General features: G+C 33.6%; 1 protein-coding gene across 5 annotated transcripts; it reads right to left on the bottom strand.

Moving 5' to 3' along the window:
* Nucleotides 1–3195: 3195 nt before the first annotated feature.
* LOC120089050 lies at nucleotides 3196–11571 on the bottom strand. Of its 5 annotated transcripts, XR_005485076.1 has the most exons (14): nucleotides 11080–11571; nucleotides 10650–10810; nucleotides 10439–10542; nucleotides 10109–10189; nucleotides 9803–9906; nucleotides 9603–9689; nucleotides 8227–8429; nucleotides 7488–7689; nucleotides 7065–7115; nucleotides 6856–6954; nucleotides 6693–6752; nucleotides 5300–5424; nucleotides 3624–4849; nucleotides 3196–3541 (listed from the first exon to the last, which is right to left on the bottom strand). XR_005485076.1 is itself a non-coding variant. In XM_039046494.1 (13 exons), the coding sequence occupies exons 1-13, from the start codon at nucleotides 11401–11403 to the stop codon at nucleotides 3682–3684; spliced, it is 2757 nt and encodes a 918-aa protein (XP_038902422.1). In that variant the 5' UTR covers nucleotides 11404–11571; the 3' UTR covers nucleotides 3543–3681. The 5 variants fall into 5 exon arrangements, 4 of the variants coding, with proteins under 4 accessions (XP_038902422.1, XP_038902411.1, XP_038902416.1 ...); XM_039046494.1 differs by lacking the exon at nucleotides 3196–3541 and having other exon boundaries at nucleotides 3543–4849; nucleotides 6705–6752; XM_039046483.1 differs by lacking the exon at nucleotides 3196–3541 and having other exon boundaries at nucleotides 3543–4849.
* Nucleotides 11572–13247: the final 1676 nt, after the last annotated feature.

Raw genomic sequence — 13247 nt, forward strand, 5'->3', positions numbered from 1 at the left:
CTTCTATCTATTTCTATCACGGATAGAAGTCTATCAATATCTATTTAGTAAACTCATAATAAATAAATGAAGAGGAAATGGGGTTAAATTAGATTAAGTAAATGAAAGTTAAAATGGTGTACTTTTTGATGTACCTCTCATCATCAAAGAGGGTGGTCCACATCATCACCATTCTCTCCAAATTCAAACTAAAAATTCTTGTTTCCTTGTGCCACTCAATTCAATTATCAAAATTATTTTATATTCACTTGCAATTGATTGCCCATAAGATTGGTACAATTCTCTTTTCTTTCTTTTTTTTTTTTTTTCTTTTTTCTTCTTCTTTTTTTTTTTTTTTCTTTTTTCCTTCTTCTTCTTCATCATCATCTCATCTATTTTCATCATTGCAATTCATTCTTATGCAATTTACAATAATATCTCTTATGAATTTCTTTTTTTTCCTTCCAACTATAATAATGAAATATGTATATCAACAATGGAAGTCCGTGAACTTTTTTTCTATTTTTTTTTTTTAAATGTATAAGTAAATATTGTGAAATTATCAAAATGCCCTGTCGTCTTTTTGTATATTTTAGGTCATTTTTAATTACGATTGTCTTAAAATTTTGTTGTATCATATTTGGTAAATACGAGTACTTTTTCAAGAAGGTTATGATCACATGAAAATTATTGTTAAGAATATTGTTTATTAATAACTCAATACAAATTCATTGGTTAAGAGTAGTTGCGGGTCCAGAAATTTTGTTAAGGATTGATAAGGAAGTAAAATATGAAAAAATAAATATAAAGAGTGGGACTTAAACCTAGGTCTAAAAGGAACTAAAAGTCATATTTATCACTAGGCTTAGTGTAAGTATTGGTACTATGTCAGTGTTATATAGAGAGAGAGCATAAAGTTGAGGAGGGGGTTGAGCCTATACTAAATCCGCATATGGTTAAGAGTTGTTTACCTTTATTTCAAAGGTTAGATAATATTTTTTTTTAACAAAAAAAAACCGTATTAGCATGAAATGAATATTTATTTACCGTTAAATCCAAACAAAAAGAAGAAAAAAGAAAAAAAATAGACACAAAGGGCGTGTTTGGGGCGAGGAGTTGGTTATTATATTCTAGGTTATTATAGTTAGGTTTTAATAGTTTGCGTTTGGGGTGTAGATTGTTTTAATTTGGGTTATAATAGTATGTGTTTGACGTGTAAGTTATTTTAGTTTGAAAAGAAAATAGTAAATATTATAGCAAAGAATAAAAAAAATGATAAATATAAAATAGTAAAAAATGTAATAAATAGTAAATATCATAGTAAATAAGATTTTGAAATAATATCATAAATTTTGCATGCGTCAAATATCAATATTTTTTCGGATTGATTTTTTTTTTCCAAAAGACCTTTTTTTTCTCCAAATCTAATTAATGAGCGGCAGCCAACATATGGGCTATAGTATAATGAGTTATTGAAATTGGATAATCAAAATTCCAAACTAAATTTAGACACTATAATTTTCACGTGATATTGTATATATTTTATTAATTAGTATATATATCTAGTTAGTGAAAATTTTAAATTTTTTATTAAAAATATAAATATTTTTTATGTACCAAATAAAATGAGAATTTCACGTACATCAGTTGACGTAAAACACAAATCATTGATCAAGAAGTTAGAGATTCAAATCTTTCACCTACATATGTTGATATTAAAACGATTAAATAACAACATAGTTTGTGATAGTTTATTATCATACTTTCAATATTGCAAGTCCCTAAACTTTAATAAATTATAATTTATTCCATGTACTTAAAAATTTGTTATATTTTGTCCTTTTTTTAAACATGGTTACGATTTAGTGGGAATTTTTAAATACGTTGTCCAGATATATTTATAAAATATAAAGGTTATGTCATTACATGTACTAAAAATTAACTCTTAGTATTATTGAGATTCTTCTTAATAAGAATTCAATTGTAACAAATTTTAGAATACATAGACTAAATTTTTATATGCTATAGTTCAATGACTAAATTATACTGAAGTTTATAGACTAAGCCATTATGTAACAAAAAGTATCTAATCCAAATTGTTATAATTACTTTTTAAAGTTTAAACAATGACACTATAGAAAGATGTGATGAATATAAGTATAGTTACAATTAGTATGATATGAAGAAAAGAATACAAATATTTAGATGTTATAAAAAAAAAAAAAAATGTAACGGGTTATTTGGTAATATTAAGAAATAAAAGGGCATTTATGAATTATGAAAAAGAAATACCAATTGAATGCCCATTTGTCAAAGGGTTGGGCCGTCGGTTCACTTTAGTCCACTCTAGTCGGATCCAAAAGTCCAAAACTCAATTCCAATATAGAGACTAAAAGGTACGAAAACCAAAAGTATAAAGACCGAACTAATATTTAAACATTTTTTCTATTATTAATCATAAAAATAATTACATAGTTCTTTAAGATGCACTGGCTTGTTCTTTAAAACTAAAGTTATGGAATAAAAACAAAATTGAAACCCAATTTTTAAAAAGTAAAAGAAGATATGATTACTTTTACTAGTCTAAAAATGCTTGAACGTTTTTACCGAACTAAACATTTCCTTTCAAAGTATTGATAATTTTTACCTTGTTTTTGCATGGACAAAACTTCTCTAACAAAAAATGGAACGTTGACAAATGTGGAATATGTAGAAGGGACATGAAATAAAATGAAATAAATATCATAAATAAAACATATTTATGTATACAAATAGAACAAAATTGTCGGTAAGAATTGAAAAATTCGTTTTGTCTAATAATTATTTATAACAAAAATTCTTAGATAATAAAATTTTGAAGAAAGTGGGAAGGCCATGATAATTTAAAGATCCACTTGGGGTGAGTGAAGTCAATATCTCTGACAATGAGGAAGCAAATCCATGAGATGCATTGCTAGCTCCAAGTGCTCTTTGGGTATTATTCTAAGCCAAATTACTTTCAAAGAAGCAATGATTGATTTAGTTCTTGGATCTGAGGGCAAAGGAATATTGTAGCTTCTAAATCACATTCCATTTCTTAATCTTAAGTGATGACAGTTCGAAAGACGATTGAGCTAAAAATTCAATTTCGAGATTCAATTTCAATTGAAGTGGCTATATGATCTTACCGACATTAATTATAGAGACTAAAATCAAATAAGAGTAAAGGTTTAAGATTGACAACAAAATTTACGACTTAATAATATCTCACCTTTCAACCCAAAGAAGGCAGCACTTTGAAATACTAGGTTTCCACTCGAGCTACTAAAGTCTTACAAATCTTGACAATTGAATGTTCTGGAATCAGGTTGCAAAGTATGGTGGTATAAACTAATTTAGATACGGTATAGAATCCCCAATCCCCTTTGGGGTCATTTGTAGAGGCTTCTATTTAAACGATTTTAGGAATATGGTACCCATGAAAGAAGTCATAGGAAAACTTACTACTTTCATGAGCTTCATTATCATCTACATTACACAGCATTTAATCATATTCACTGCTAACAATCTCAGTCCAGAATAGCTGTGGGGAAAAAATGAAAATAAAATTAAGATATTTACATAATGGATATATTATTATCTTACATGGACGCATGTAAAGATACCTCAAGAAGATACGAGAACAGAATGTCACCATATTTACAGCTTCAGCCTCTTCAAATTTCATCCTACAGAATCTTCTTGCGTATCATCATCATCATCTTCATCCATTGGATCGTCTGGTTTTGGATCCATTACATCGACGTCGACTCCTTGAGTTTCTGAATCTGAGACTCTCCCTTCCTTGGCTTTGGTTTCATTATTATCATTCGCATTGTCATCATTATCTGAGCAATTTTCTGTATCTGAGCCAGATGCAGTGTCCTCTTCCCCCTCGGGACCATCCTTCGTAGAGCGGAAAAACTGTTTTGATTCAGGAGCAACTATTCTGATCATCTCGGTTAAAGTTTGATGCTCAGAGTTCCATTTTGTTGCAACGGGCTTGAAAAGAGTACTTTGACTCCCTGTAACCTGGCTGTTCGAGTCATGAAGAGCTCCACCACCTTCTTCCTCGTTGCTTTTGCTTCTTTGAGACTCGTTCTCACCGTGAACGGATGGTGCAGTACTGGAAGCCCAGCTACCAGCAACTTCGGAAGCTAAGAGGTCTGCGGTTCTGACTGTTCCACCAGCTTCAGTGTCTTCCATTGCATCGACAGCATCACATGTTTGATTTGTCTGAGACCGACAATAAGCTTCCTGATGAACCGTCTTAGCCTGCTCATCCGTCTCTCCTGCACAACCTTCATCATCAAAACACATTGTTTCCCCTGCTAAGGTCATACCCTTGTTGAAATCCATGGTTCGATCACCATCAACTCCAGGACTTTCCGTTTCAAGAACCCGTTCAGTCCCAACTATGTCTCCTTCCAAAACAGGAGCTGTGCCAACGCCATCAATGTCAGAACCAAAACCTCCCTTAACACCAGCATCAGCACTTGTGAATTCTGCCTCTTGAGTATTTTGACATTCTTGACTTCTGAAATCACAGTCGTGCTGTTCAGTGCTGGCTTCGTCAGCAGACGTCTCACCTTGGACTGGCTCAAATCTCTGAGCTGACATAGCCGAACTAGCTTTGGCAGATTTGTTACAATAGTTCATCCGTACATTTTCTCCAAGTAAATTTCCATTTGCAGGCTCAGGGGGCACATTGAGATCAAAATCAAATGAAGTGTTTTCATAATTCTCTTCATCTTCTAGAGTCCTTTGCATTGCTTTCAATTGCTCCTGCTGCTTGGCAAACAAAGCTGAAATTTCTTCGGTGGTAGAATAAAATGCTCGTAGCTGTGTTTCCCTGCATACATTTATGCAATGTATATAGTAAATAACACTATTGAACTAAAATACTAAAGAGAAGAAAATTGAAATAGCACAACAAATTAGCTAGAAGAAGAGATAACGGCTCAGATTATCAAATGGAGATTAACAATTTCGGATATTAGTTGATGAACACACCAGCAGTTACTAGAATAGCGGGCAATTAGAATATCAACACATCCACCAAGAATACTAGATTAATTAAGGTAAGCACGCAGATTACTAAAAACCGACTTCAAACTTGTATAATCAACATTCATTCAACCTTATCAAGAGGATTGTTCAAGGACGTCCACCAGATCTCTGTATTATGAAAGAGGTCTTAAAGCTCAGCTGCTCACCCATTTAACATCTTTTAAATCATGTGAACAATGCTATGATTTAAACAGAAGTAAATACATCATATGTTGGCTGAAGAAATTCTCACCGAAGCATAATTCTTTCCCTAGCACCTTTTAGCCTCCTCCTCTCAAAATCAAGATCCCGTATTGCAGCATTTATTTCAAGTTCCAGAGATGATACCTTAGACCAAGCCTCTTCTCTTGCTCCCTGCTACCGACAGTAGGAAAACCTCAGATTAAGAATGTGAGAAGTGCAAACTCTTTGCAAAAGTTTGTGCAATTAAGCAAAGCTTTTTTTAGAAACATATTAGTATGAAAAGGAAAGGTATATAACAAATGTACTTAAGAAAGTTTCTTCACCAGAAAATAAACCCAAATGAAAAATAACATTCAGACTGCTTTTCTTTTCAACAAGAAAAGAAAAACAAAAACAAAACAAAGTACAAGAAATTTCTTTTTTATATGAAAACCAGCTTCAGTCCAGAATAATCAAAGAATGCAAAAGGGGAACGCAAAAACAGGCCAGCAATCCTGGTTAAGGTAAAAAAAGAATGCAGATTAGAAGATAAGTAACGGTCACGAGTAGATTAGTCCAAATAGCAGCTGCAAAATTTATATCAATTTCAAATTTTCCCATCGTATTTCTACAAATTCAGCTACAAAAATGTTTGGCAGTGGAAAGGGAGTAGGGGCTTGGGAGAAGGACCGCAGAGTCAAAGGAATGTCTTGAGAGATATAATATTCAAGGCATTACAAAGCTGCAATTTGCCATTTGGCATGAAGAGGCAGTATGAAACGAGTTAGTGGTTTGACTTATGAAGAAACCAGGGGCATTTTAAAGATCTTTCCTTGAGAATTTGAGTTCCCATGAAGGATTGTAGATCTTGAGACCCGGTTTCTTCTTAATGTTGATCTTTTCTTTTGAATTTCCTGTAACTTATTCGCAGTTATTCAGCAATTGGAATAATTACATAGTTGAGGAATTTAAAAAAACCATATCAATGATCCCACAAAAAAGAGAAATTTTTCCTCCTCCACAAAAGCTACTTTGATTCACTTCTTCTAGAAGATCTACGAAATCAACCAAGGTACGTGTTTTCTTTCAAGGATGCCCTCTTAGAAAAACATGCAGAAAAACTAGAAAGCGATTGGGAAAGGAACTCAACCAACCAAAACAATCGAGCAGCAAATTTGAAAATCTTAGTCAAAATCACTAAGCTTTTCTCGAAGAGAAATTCTTGAGTAGCTTAGCTTTACCGAACCAAAACTCGAAAATAAAAAGTTACTACTGCACCATCTTTTTATTTCTTTTGGAAGAAAATTCAAGGAATATTTTCCTCACTCACCACATATAAATTTATGCCTGAAATACACTATTTCAGCACAACCCTTGAGAAAAATGAGAAAGAACAAAGTTCCACATAGGCAGTGATCCCATTAGTTGAAATCAATTCTGTCAAGAACACAAATTAAAACTACCTTTTCACTCACAAGCTCTTTCTGCAGTTCTTTTATTCCACGTTCAAGTTCTTCAACTTTCTGCTCCAATTGAACATTACCATATAAAAGGCATTAGAATCTTTTTGCAGTTTTAGTTCTAGTATATAAATTAAATAACATAATCAAAATGCAACAGCATTACTTTTCTTTCATTCATACAGGATAGGTGCTCTTCACCAAGTTGAGATTCTAGCTGGCGAACTTTATTGTCCGACATGACTAATTTCTGTCTAGTCTCCTCCTGCAATTGATATCGCAGCTAAGTAAAGCAACAGAGATATGATCAAATCTTAAACAGTCAAATGGCTCAAAAGGAAATAGATGATAAGGGTCATTTAATAATATACATACCAACTTGGACCGCAATGTTTCCACCAGCAAACACCGTTCTTTCTCACCTTCCTGGTCGATGATAAAGAAATGTGGGGAAAAAATATCCAACGGATTAAAAAATGCATTTTATTAGAGAGGCGATGACTACAGAACTGTTTCAGAAGAATATCTCCCAAAAGAAGTCCCAAAAATTATAAACTCCACACATTTCCCTCCAATCCTATGCTCTTCCTGAAATGTTATCCTATTTCTTTCAAGAAGTATATTTCAAAAGATCAGAGGAATATACTAAATTTATATATTGAACCATGATAAGTTATAAGTATGCATAAGACAGATCCACTCTACTCCACTCAAAGATCAGATAGATTGTAAAGGGACACTTTACAAAATTTCCTTAAACAATGAATCACCAGAAAAATAATAAAATAAAAAACGAACCTGAAGTTTATTGATTACTTCTTGTTGTTCTCTTTCGCGCTTTGAGGCAGCATCAGAAAGGCGTTTTAATTCATCTTGAGCCTCTGCATGAGCTTTCTGTACAGCTGCCTTCAGATCTGCAGCAGCCTTCTCTCGCTCTTCTCGTCTCTGATCACGTTCTTCATCAATTTGAACCTTCAACTCGCTTAAAGATGTCTTCTGGCTGTAAGAAAGTAACAGGAACATAACTATAACTATGTCTTCTCATATCATGCAAAACGAAAGAGGTTACTTTTACGTTCTTCACTTCCAGCAATGTGAAGAGGATCAGCTTCCACCAACAACCAAAAATTTTGAACACATTGAAACAAACTAAATCTGGAAAGTTGATCACTAATATGTGATAGTAAGTAGGAAGAAAAGTGGCAGGTGCCTAACCCTTTGATTTTTTTTATTATCAACAGTTGGGGAATCTCTCTAATTTGTAGATCTGCACATCTCATATGTGTAAATCATCCCACAGAATTATTGGATCCCAATAAAATCTTTACAGATATATAGTAGGATTTCCATGATTCATAAATGGGTTGCCACTCAAGTAACAAGATGAACTTAACAGCATAAATGAGTTAAAATTGGTGACAAGAGTAATTATATACAACAATTTTTTTGGTTTCAACTAAAAATCCTAAACTAATTGATACTGATGGAGTAAATGAAATTTCAAACAACTCAATTCAGATATAAATAAATATGATACCTATTTATTATTTCATTTGCTTCATTACATGACTGAGCAGTAGCACTGAGTCTTTCTTGAAGATCTTCTATAACATGCTTTTGTTCGGAAGATATTCTTTGAACCTCCCCAAGCTCCTTATGTTCATTGTCAATCAACTGCTGCAACTTAATGATCTGATCTTCAAAAGATTTTGATATGGACTCTTTAAGCTTTTTCAACTCCTACAAGAATTAAGACACAATTCATTATCATATGGTGCAATAAACCACTGACTACTCAGTGTTTTTTAAAGCTCAAGGTGCAATAAAGCGCAATAACCTTGCATGGGCCTTTTTTTTTTTTTTTTTTTTGAGGCACACTATATAAAAGTACTACATGAAGAAGAGAAAACATAGTTGAAATGGAAATATAAAAAAAGACCCCTGAACATCAAAAATTTTGCATTTAGGCTTAGTAAATTTGAATATTTTAAAATTAATAAAGAAGAAAACCCCCTAATTATTACTATTTTTTAAAAAATAATGAAAAAGCCCCAAGGTCCAGAGCTTGGAGTCTTGGGGTTTCACAAAAGGCGTGCCTTATTTTGGGAGCCTTGCCTTGACCAAAACCTGCATCTTGCACCTCCGCTTTTTAAAACACTGCAACTACTATTCTATACAAAAGAATCAGACCATTTTTGTCATCAATTTACAAAAATATAAGGATATGGGTGGACGGAAAAACTCTTTTGTGACTTGTGTTAATAACTAAAGCATTAACAGGAGAAAGTCTAGAAATAACAACATCTAAAGCATTAAAATCACTTTCTACTCCTAAAAAAAATAATAATAATATGCCAACATAGAAGATCTGGAAGTACCTATCTATCATGCTCTTTTCAGCAACAAGGGTAGGCTACTAACTAATTCATACAATTTGTATTTATTGGGCACTAGGTTACAAGATTTGGAAACAAAAATACCATCTCAGAATGGGAAGCTTGTCCAGACCTAGGAGAAACTGAGAAAGGATGAACGAACCTTTAACTACACCATCCACTCCTAAAATTTTGGGTGATTCAAAATAATAACATGAGCATCGCCCGACGGCTAAGACATTGTGAATCCTTCCACCCCATATCTGATGTGATATTTTTTCTGTAAGTTATTGTGATTTAATAAAAAGTATGATAACTTTCACATTTAATACATGCTATATGCTAATACACCACCTTAAGCGAGAAATCTGTAAAAGCTCTAAAAGTTTCCTTCCATCAGATGGGCAATCAACCTCATACATTCACCACCACCCCCCAAAAGGGAAAAAAAAAAAAAAAAAAACCCACTAACAACCAACCACATGCATTCAAGTAAGTATGGCATACTAGGAGAGCTAAGTGACAGAAGTCTAAATACATGTTCATGGTGCTCCACGGATACACGATTTTCATTACGCAATGAATCTATTATAAGCACATGATCCTCCAGCTGCTTCCTAAGCTCCTACATATGAAAACATAGGACAAAAATAATTAGTAAACATTTGACAGAATTAGGGATCAATAAGGACAATGAAAATGAACATCGTGATAAAAGACCCTGAAGAAGAACAATACCTTATTTGATCGTTGAAGACTTCGAAAATCGTCAAGAGATATTGGACCATCAGGAGCACCAATTCCAAGACCTCTTAACCTTTTGTTTTCAGCAACAGAATCCACTGTACAACGGGTAACAACAATGTGCAAATATTACGTCAGTTGCATTACATCAAAGTTGACATTCAACCTGTAAAGAAACTATATCAGGAAGCACACTACAAGCAAATTACTTTCCAAGCTTCCTATACTTTTCCTTTCAACCACCAAATAATTACATGTAAACCGGGAAAACATATACTTTCCCCTTCACTATATCCTAACCTGCTTTTCTTTTTGCAGATCCACCACCTGATGATGAAGTAGATGCAGCCACCTCTCTATAGACAAATGCAAATGCGACCGCTGAAAATATGTAGCAGGGGAGGAAAAAAAGTGATCAGTGACTATTGAATGATGTCACCTTGAATTAACACACAACCATTTTTAAACTAACTTTCATGCAGAAATAAAAGAAGAAAGGGATGGGTAGTGAAATAATTTACTATACAAGGACAAATCAATTCTATGTTATGAATAAAACTGCGGTGGTAAGAGCTATGCCAACTAAATGCAAGTATAACCATGTTAGTAAAAAATGAAAATTTAAGTAACCATGCTGTGGAGCTGCAGCAAGTGATATGATGTCCCCATGGCAGATTTTAGCCTCCTGACTGTTCTTTTTCAACCTCTCCCAGTTTATATATGTTCCATTTGTGCTGCACATAAAATGATAAAGACGTTGTAAGTCTTATGAGGGATAACATTAATAATGTGCGAGCAAAAGTAGATGAATAACAAGAGACACTTGGCAATAGACAACCACCTTGTATCTTTAAGGAAAACTGATGGACCGGCATCTTCGGTGCTCTTCCTATAAATTCTGCAATGTATTCCGCTGACTGAATTAGAGTCAAACTGGTATCTACTATCTGGCGCCAATCGACCGAGGCAGTGTTCATCATCAGTTAAAAGAATATTTATACCCTGGTTTTCAAACAAGTTTCCATCAGCCAAAGTTCACATGGTTAGGTTCAACTACCCGCAATTCTCCCTCATCTAACTGTAAATCGCACATCCCACCACAAAAGTTGAAAACAAAATTGAGAGAATCTAAATACAACATTACCTAAGGAATGTCGAGAAGATAAAAAATAAAAATAAAAATAAATTATCATAGTGCAGTGAAAGATGAAACACCAGAATCAGAAAACCATAACTAGAAGCAACAGTGAGAAGGGTCTGAAAAAAAAAACCTGTTGGCGCTTACGGGCATTGGGGGAAATGGCAGTGAGAACGCCCCAAACGTTAGAATCGAAATTCTGCAGGGGGTGGGCAGCAATGTTGGAGGCGATTGCGAGAATGAATTCCCGAGGAGTCAATGGCTTGTTGGGGCGCGTTTCATCTGCAGAGTTGAGAGGAGGAGCAGGAGCAGGAGCAGGAGGAGGAGGAGGAGGAGGAGGAGGAGGCGGAGGAGGAGGGTGAAAGGAGCTTGTTTGGGAGCCAGTGGCATCATTAGGTAATGCATTGGATTTGGGAGGACTGGGGGTGGTTTCATGATTAGCATCTTCGCCCTCCATTGATGTGATTCTGAGAGATGGAGATGGAGAGTGAGACTGAAAAGGAGAGTTTTGGCGGGGATTTTGAAACCCTAGAAATTACATGTTCCGTAGCGTCCGGAACAAGCTCAACTGTGCCACTCACTGTCTCACACTTTACCGCTTACCCTGCTCTCCCGGTTACGTTTCTCTTGTTTTTTCCTCCTCTCTCTTTTTTTTTTTTTTTTTGAGAGACTTCTTTTCCTCTTACCAAATTAGGTTAAAAATCACCTCAGATCACTTTGAATTGAATAATAAATGGACGGTTTGGACAATAAGTTAGTTATTATAATTGGGTTACGATAGTTTGCTTTTGAGGTGTAAATTATTTTAGTTTGGATTATAATAGTATGCGTTTGAGATATAAACTAATTTAGTTTGAGAATAAAATAGTAAACACGGAAATGAATAAAAAAAATGATTAATGTAAAATAGTAAAAACTATAATAAATAGTAAATACGATAGCAAATTGAGGATTTGAAACAATATTAACTGTAGCTAATTAGAGGTTTTGAAATAATTTTTAAGATGGTTATTATATTTTGATAATAATTTTTACTCCAAGTGTACCTTAATTATCTATGGGTAATAATTATTTGTGTATGGGGAGTAGAATGAGCAAATCTTACCTGCTCACCATCAAGCCTCTGCAGACCACTATGTCGCCATCTTTATCGTGCCATGTGGTAGTTACATTTTTGTTTTTTAAACCCAGTTTTTGCACCTCTCTTTTTCACCGTTTCCCTTTTTTCATTTAAGTGATAACGAGAATATTCTTGATTTTTCTGTTTTCTCTCTCTATATATTACTTTTATTTTATTTTCTCATCAATACTATCATTTATTTTCGATTAATCAATGATTCAATTAATAGTTTAAAATAGATGTGTTTGGCAGTCTAAGTGAATTGGGTTGAATAGGTTTTTTAAGTCCACTCGATGTTTGTTTGACCGATAAAAAAATGGTGGTTTTAATAATCCACTCTTTTACCCTTCAACATGATTTTTCTATCATTTTTAATTACTCTCGTTTTAATTTTCCCATATCATTTCTCTCTCTCCCTTTCTTATCTCTTCCATTTTATCTCTATTTCGTCTGTCAGGTCCGTCTTCTTTGTCTCCTCCGATTTTCTCTTTTTGTATGATTTGTTTAGAAGATATGGTTGTTTGTCGTAGATCCAAATAAGTTTCTTTTTTCTCTTTTGTTTTTTGAAGTTTTTTGTTCATATCTACTTTTTTTTTTTTGTTAGTTTTTTGTTCAGGTCTATTTTTTTGGGATTTTTTGTTCATATCTACTCTTTTGGGAGTTTTTTTTTTCCAGTTCTGTTTTTTTGAAGTTTTTTGTTTAGGCCTACTTCTTTTTGGAGCTTTTTCTATTCATATCTATTTTTCTTTAGAGTTCTTTATTCATATCTATTTTTTTGGAATTTTTTTAATGGGTTTTGGATCTGTCTTCTACTCATATTTTATTGTTCCATGCATGTTAGATTGGTAGGGTTTCTTTTGTTCAATGAAATTGTGGGCTTCAATTTCCTTATTAGGTTTCTTTCTTGGATTTTTTGGTTTCCATTTCCAGATCTCTAGGATTCTTTTGTTCTGGGTTACTGATAACTTGTAGAAATACAAGTTATTTATACTGTTTTATTTAGATATTGCGGCCAAAAGAAAGGAAAGTTGCATCAATTGTATAGAAATTAGCTAAGAAATGCAAGAATTATAAATTATCGTCGATACACCCACTGACACCATTGCGATGGTAGAAAAGAATGTTTCAAGTCTGTTTTATAGGAAATCAAGTCACCGCATGCGTTCATGGCTCAAGATAAA

This window comes from Benincasa hispida, chromosome 1 (assembly GCF_009727055.1).
Source record: "Benincasa hispida cultivar B227 chromosome 1, ASM972705v1, whole genome shotgun sequence".
NCBI classification, from domain to species: Eukaryota; Viridiplantae; Streptophyta; class Magnoliopsida; order Cucurbitales; family Cucurbitaceae; genus Benincasa; species Benincasa hispida.

Bases quoted from the DNA above. Each gene is read 5' to 3' on its own strand.
- LOC120089050 (XM_039046483.1), bottom strand. From the start codon at position 11,403: ATGGAGGGCGAAGATGCTAATCATGAAACCACCCCCAGTCCTCCCAAA. The intron at 10,543-10,649 runs GTGGTTGTCTAT...TTTTATGTGCAG, and splicing joins GTTTTCCTTAAAGATACAAG to CACAAATGGAACATATATAA. The intron at 4,850-5,299 runs GTGAGAATTTCT...AAATGTATGCAG, and splicing joins AGGGAAAGAATTATGCTTCG to GGAAACACAGCTACGAGCAT.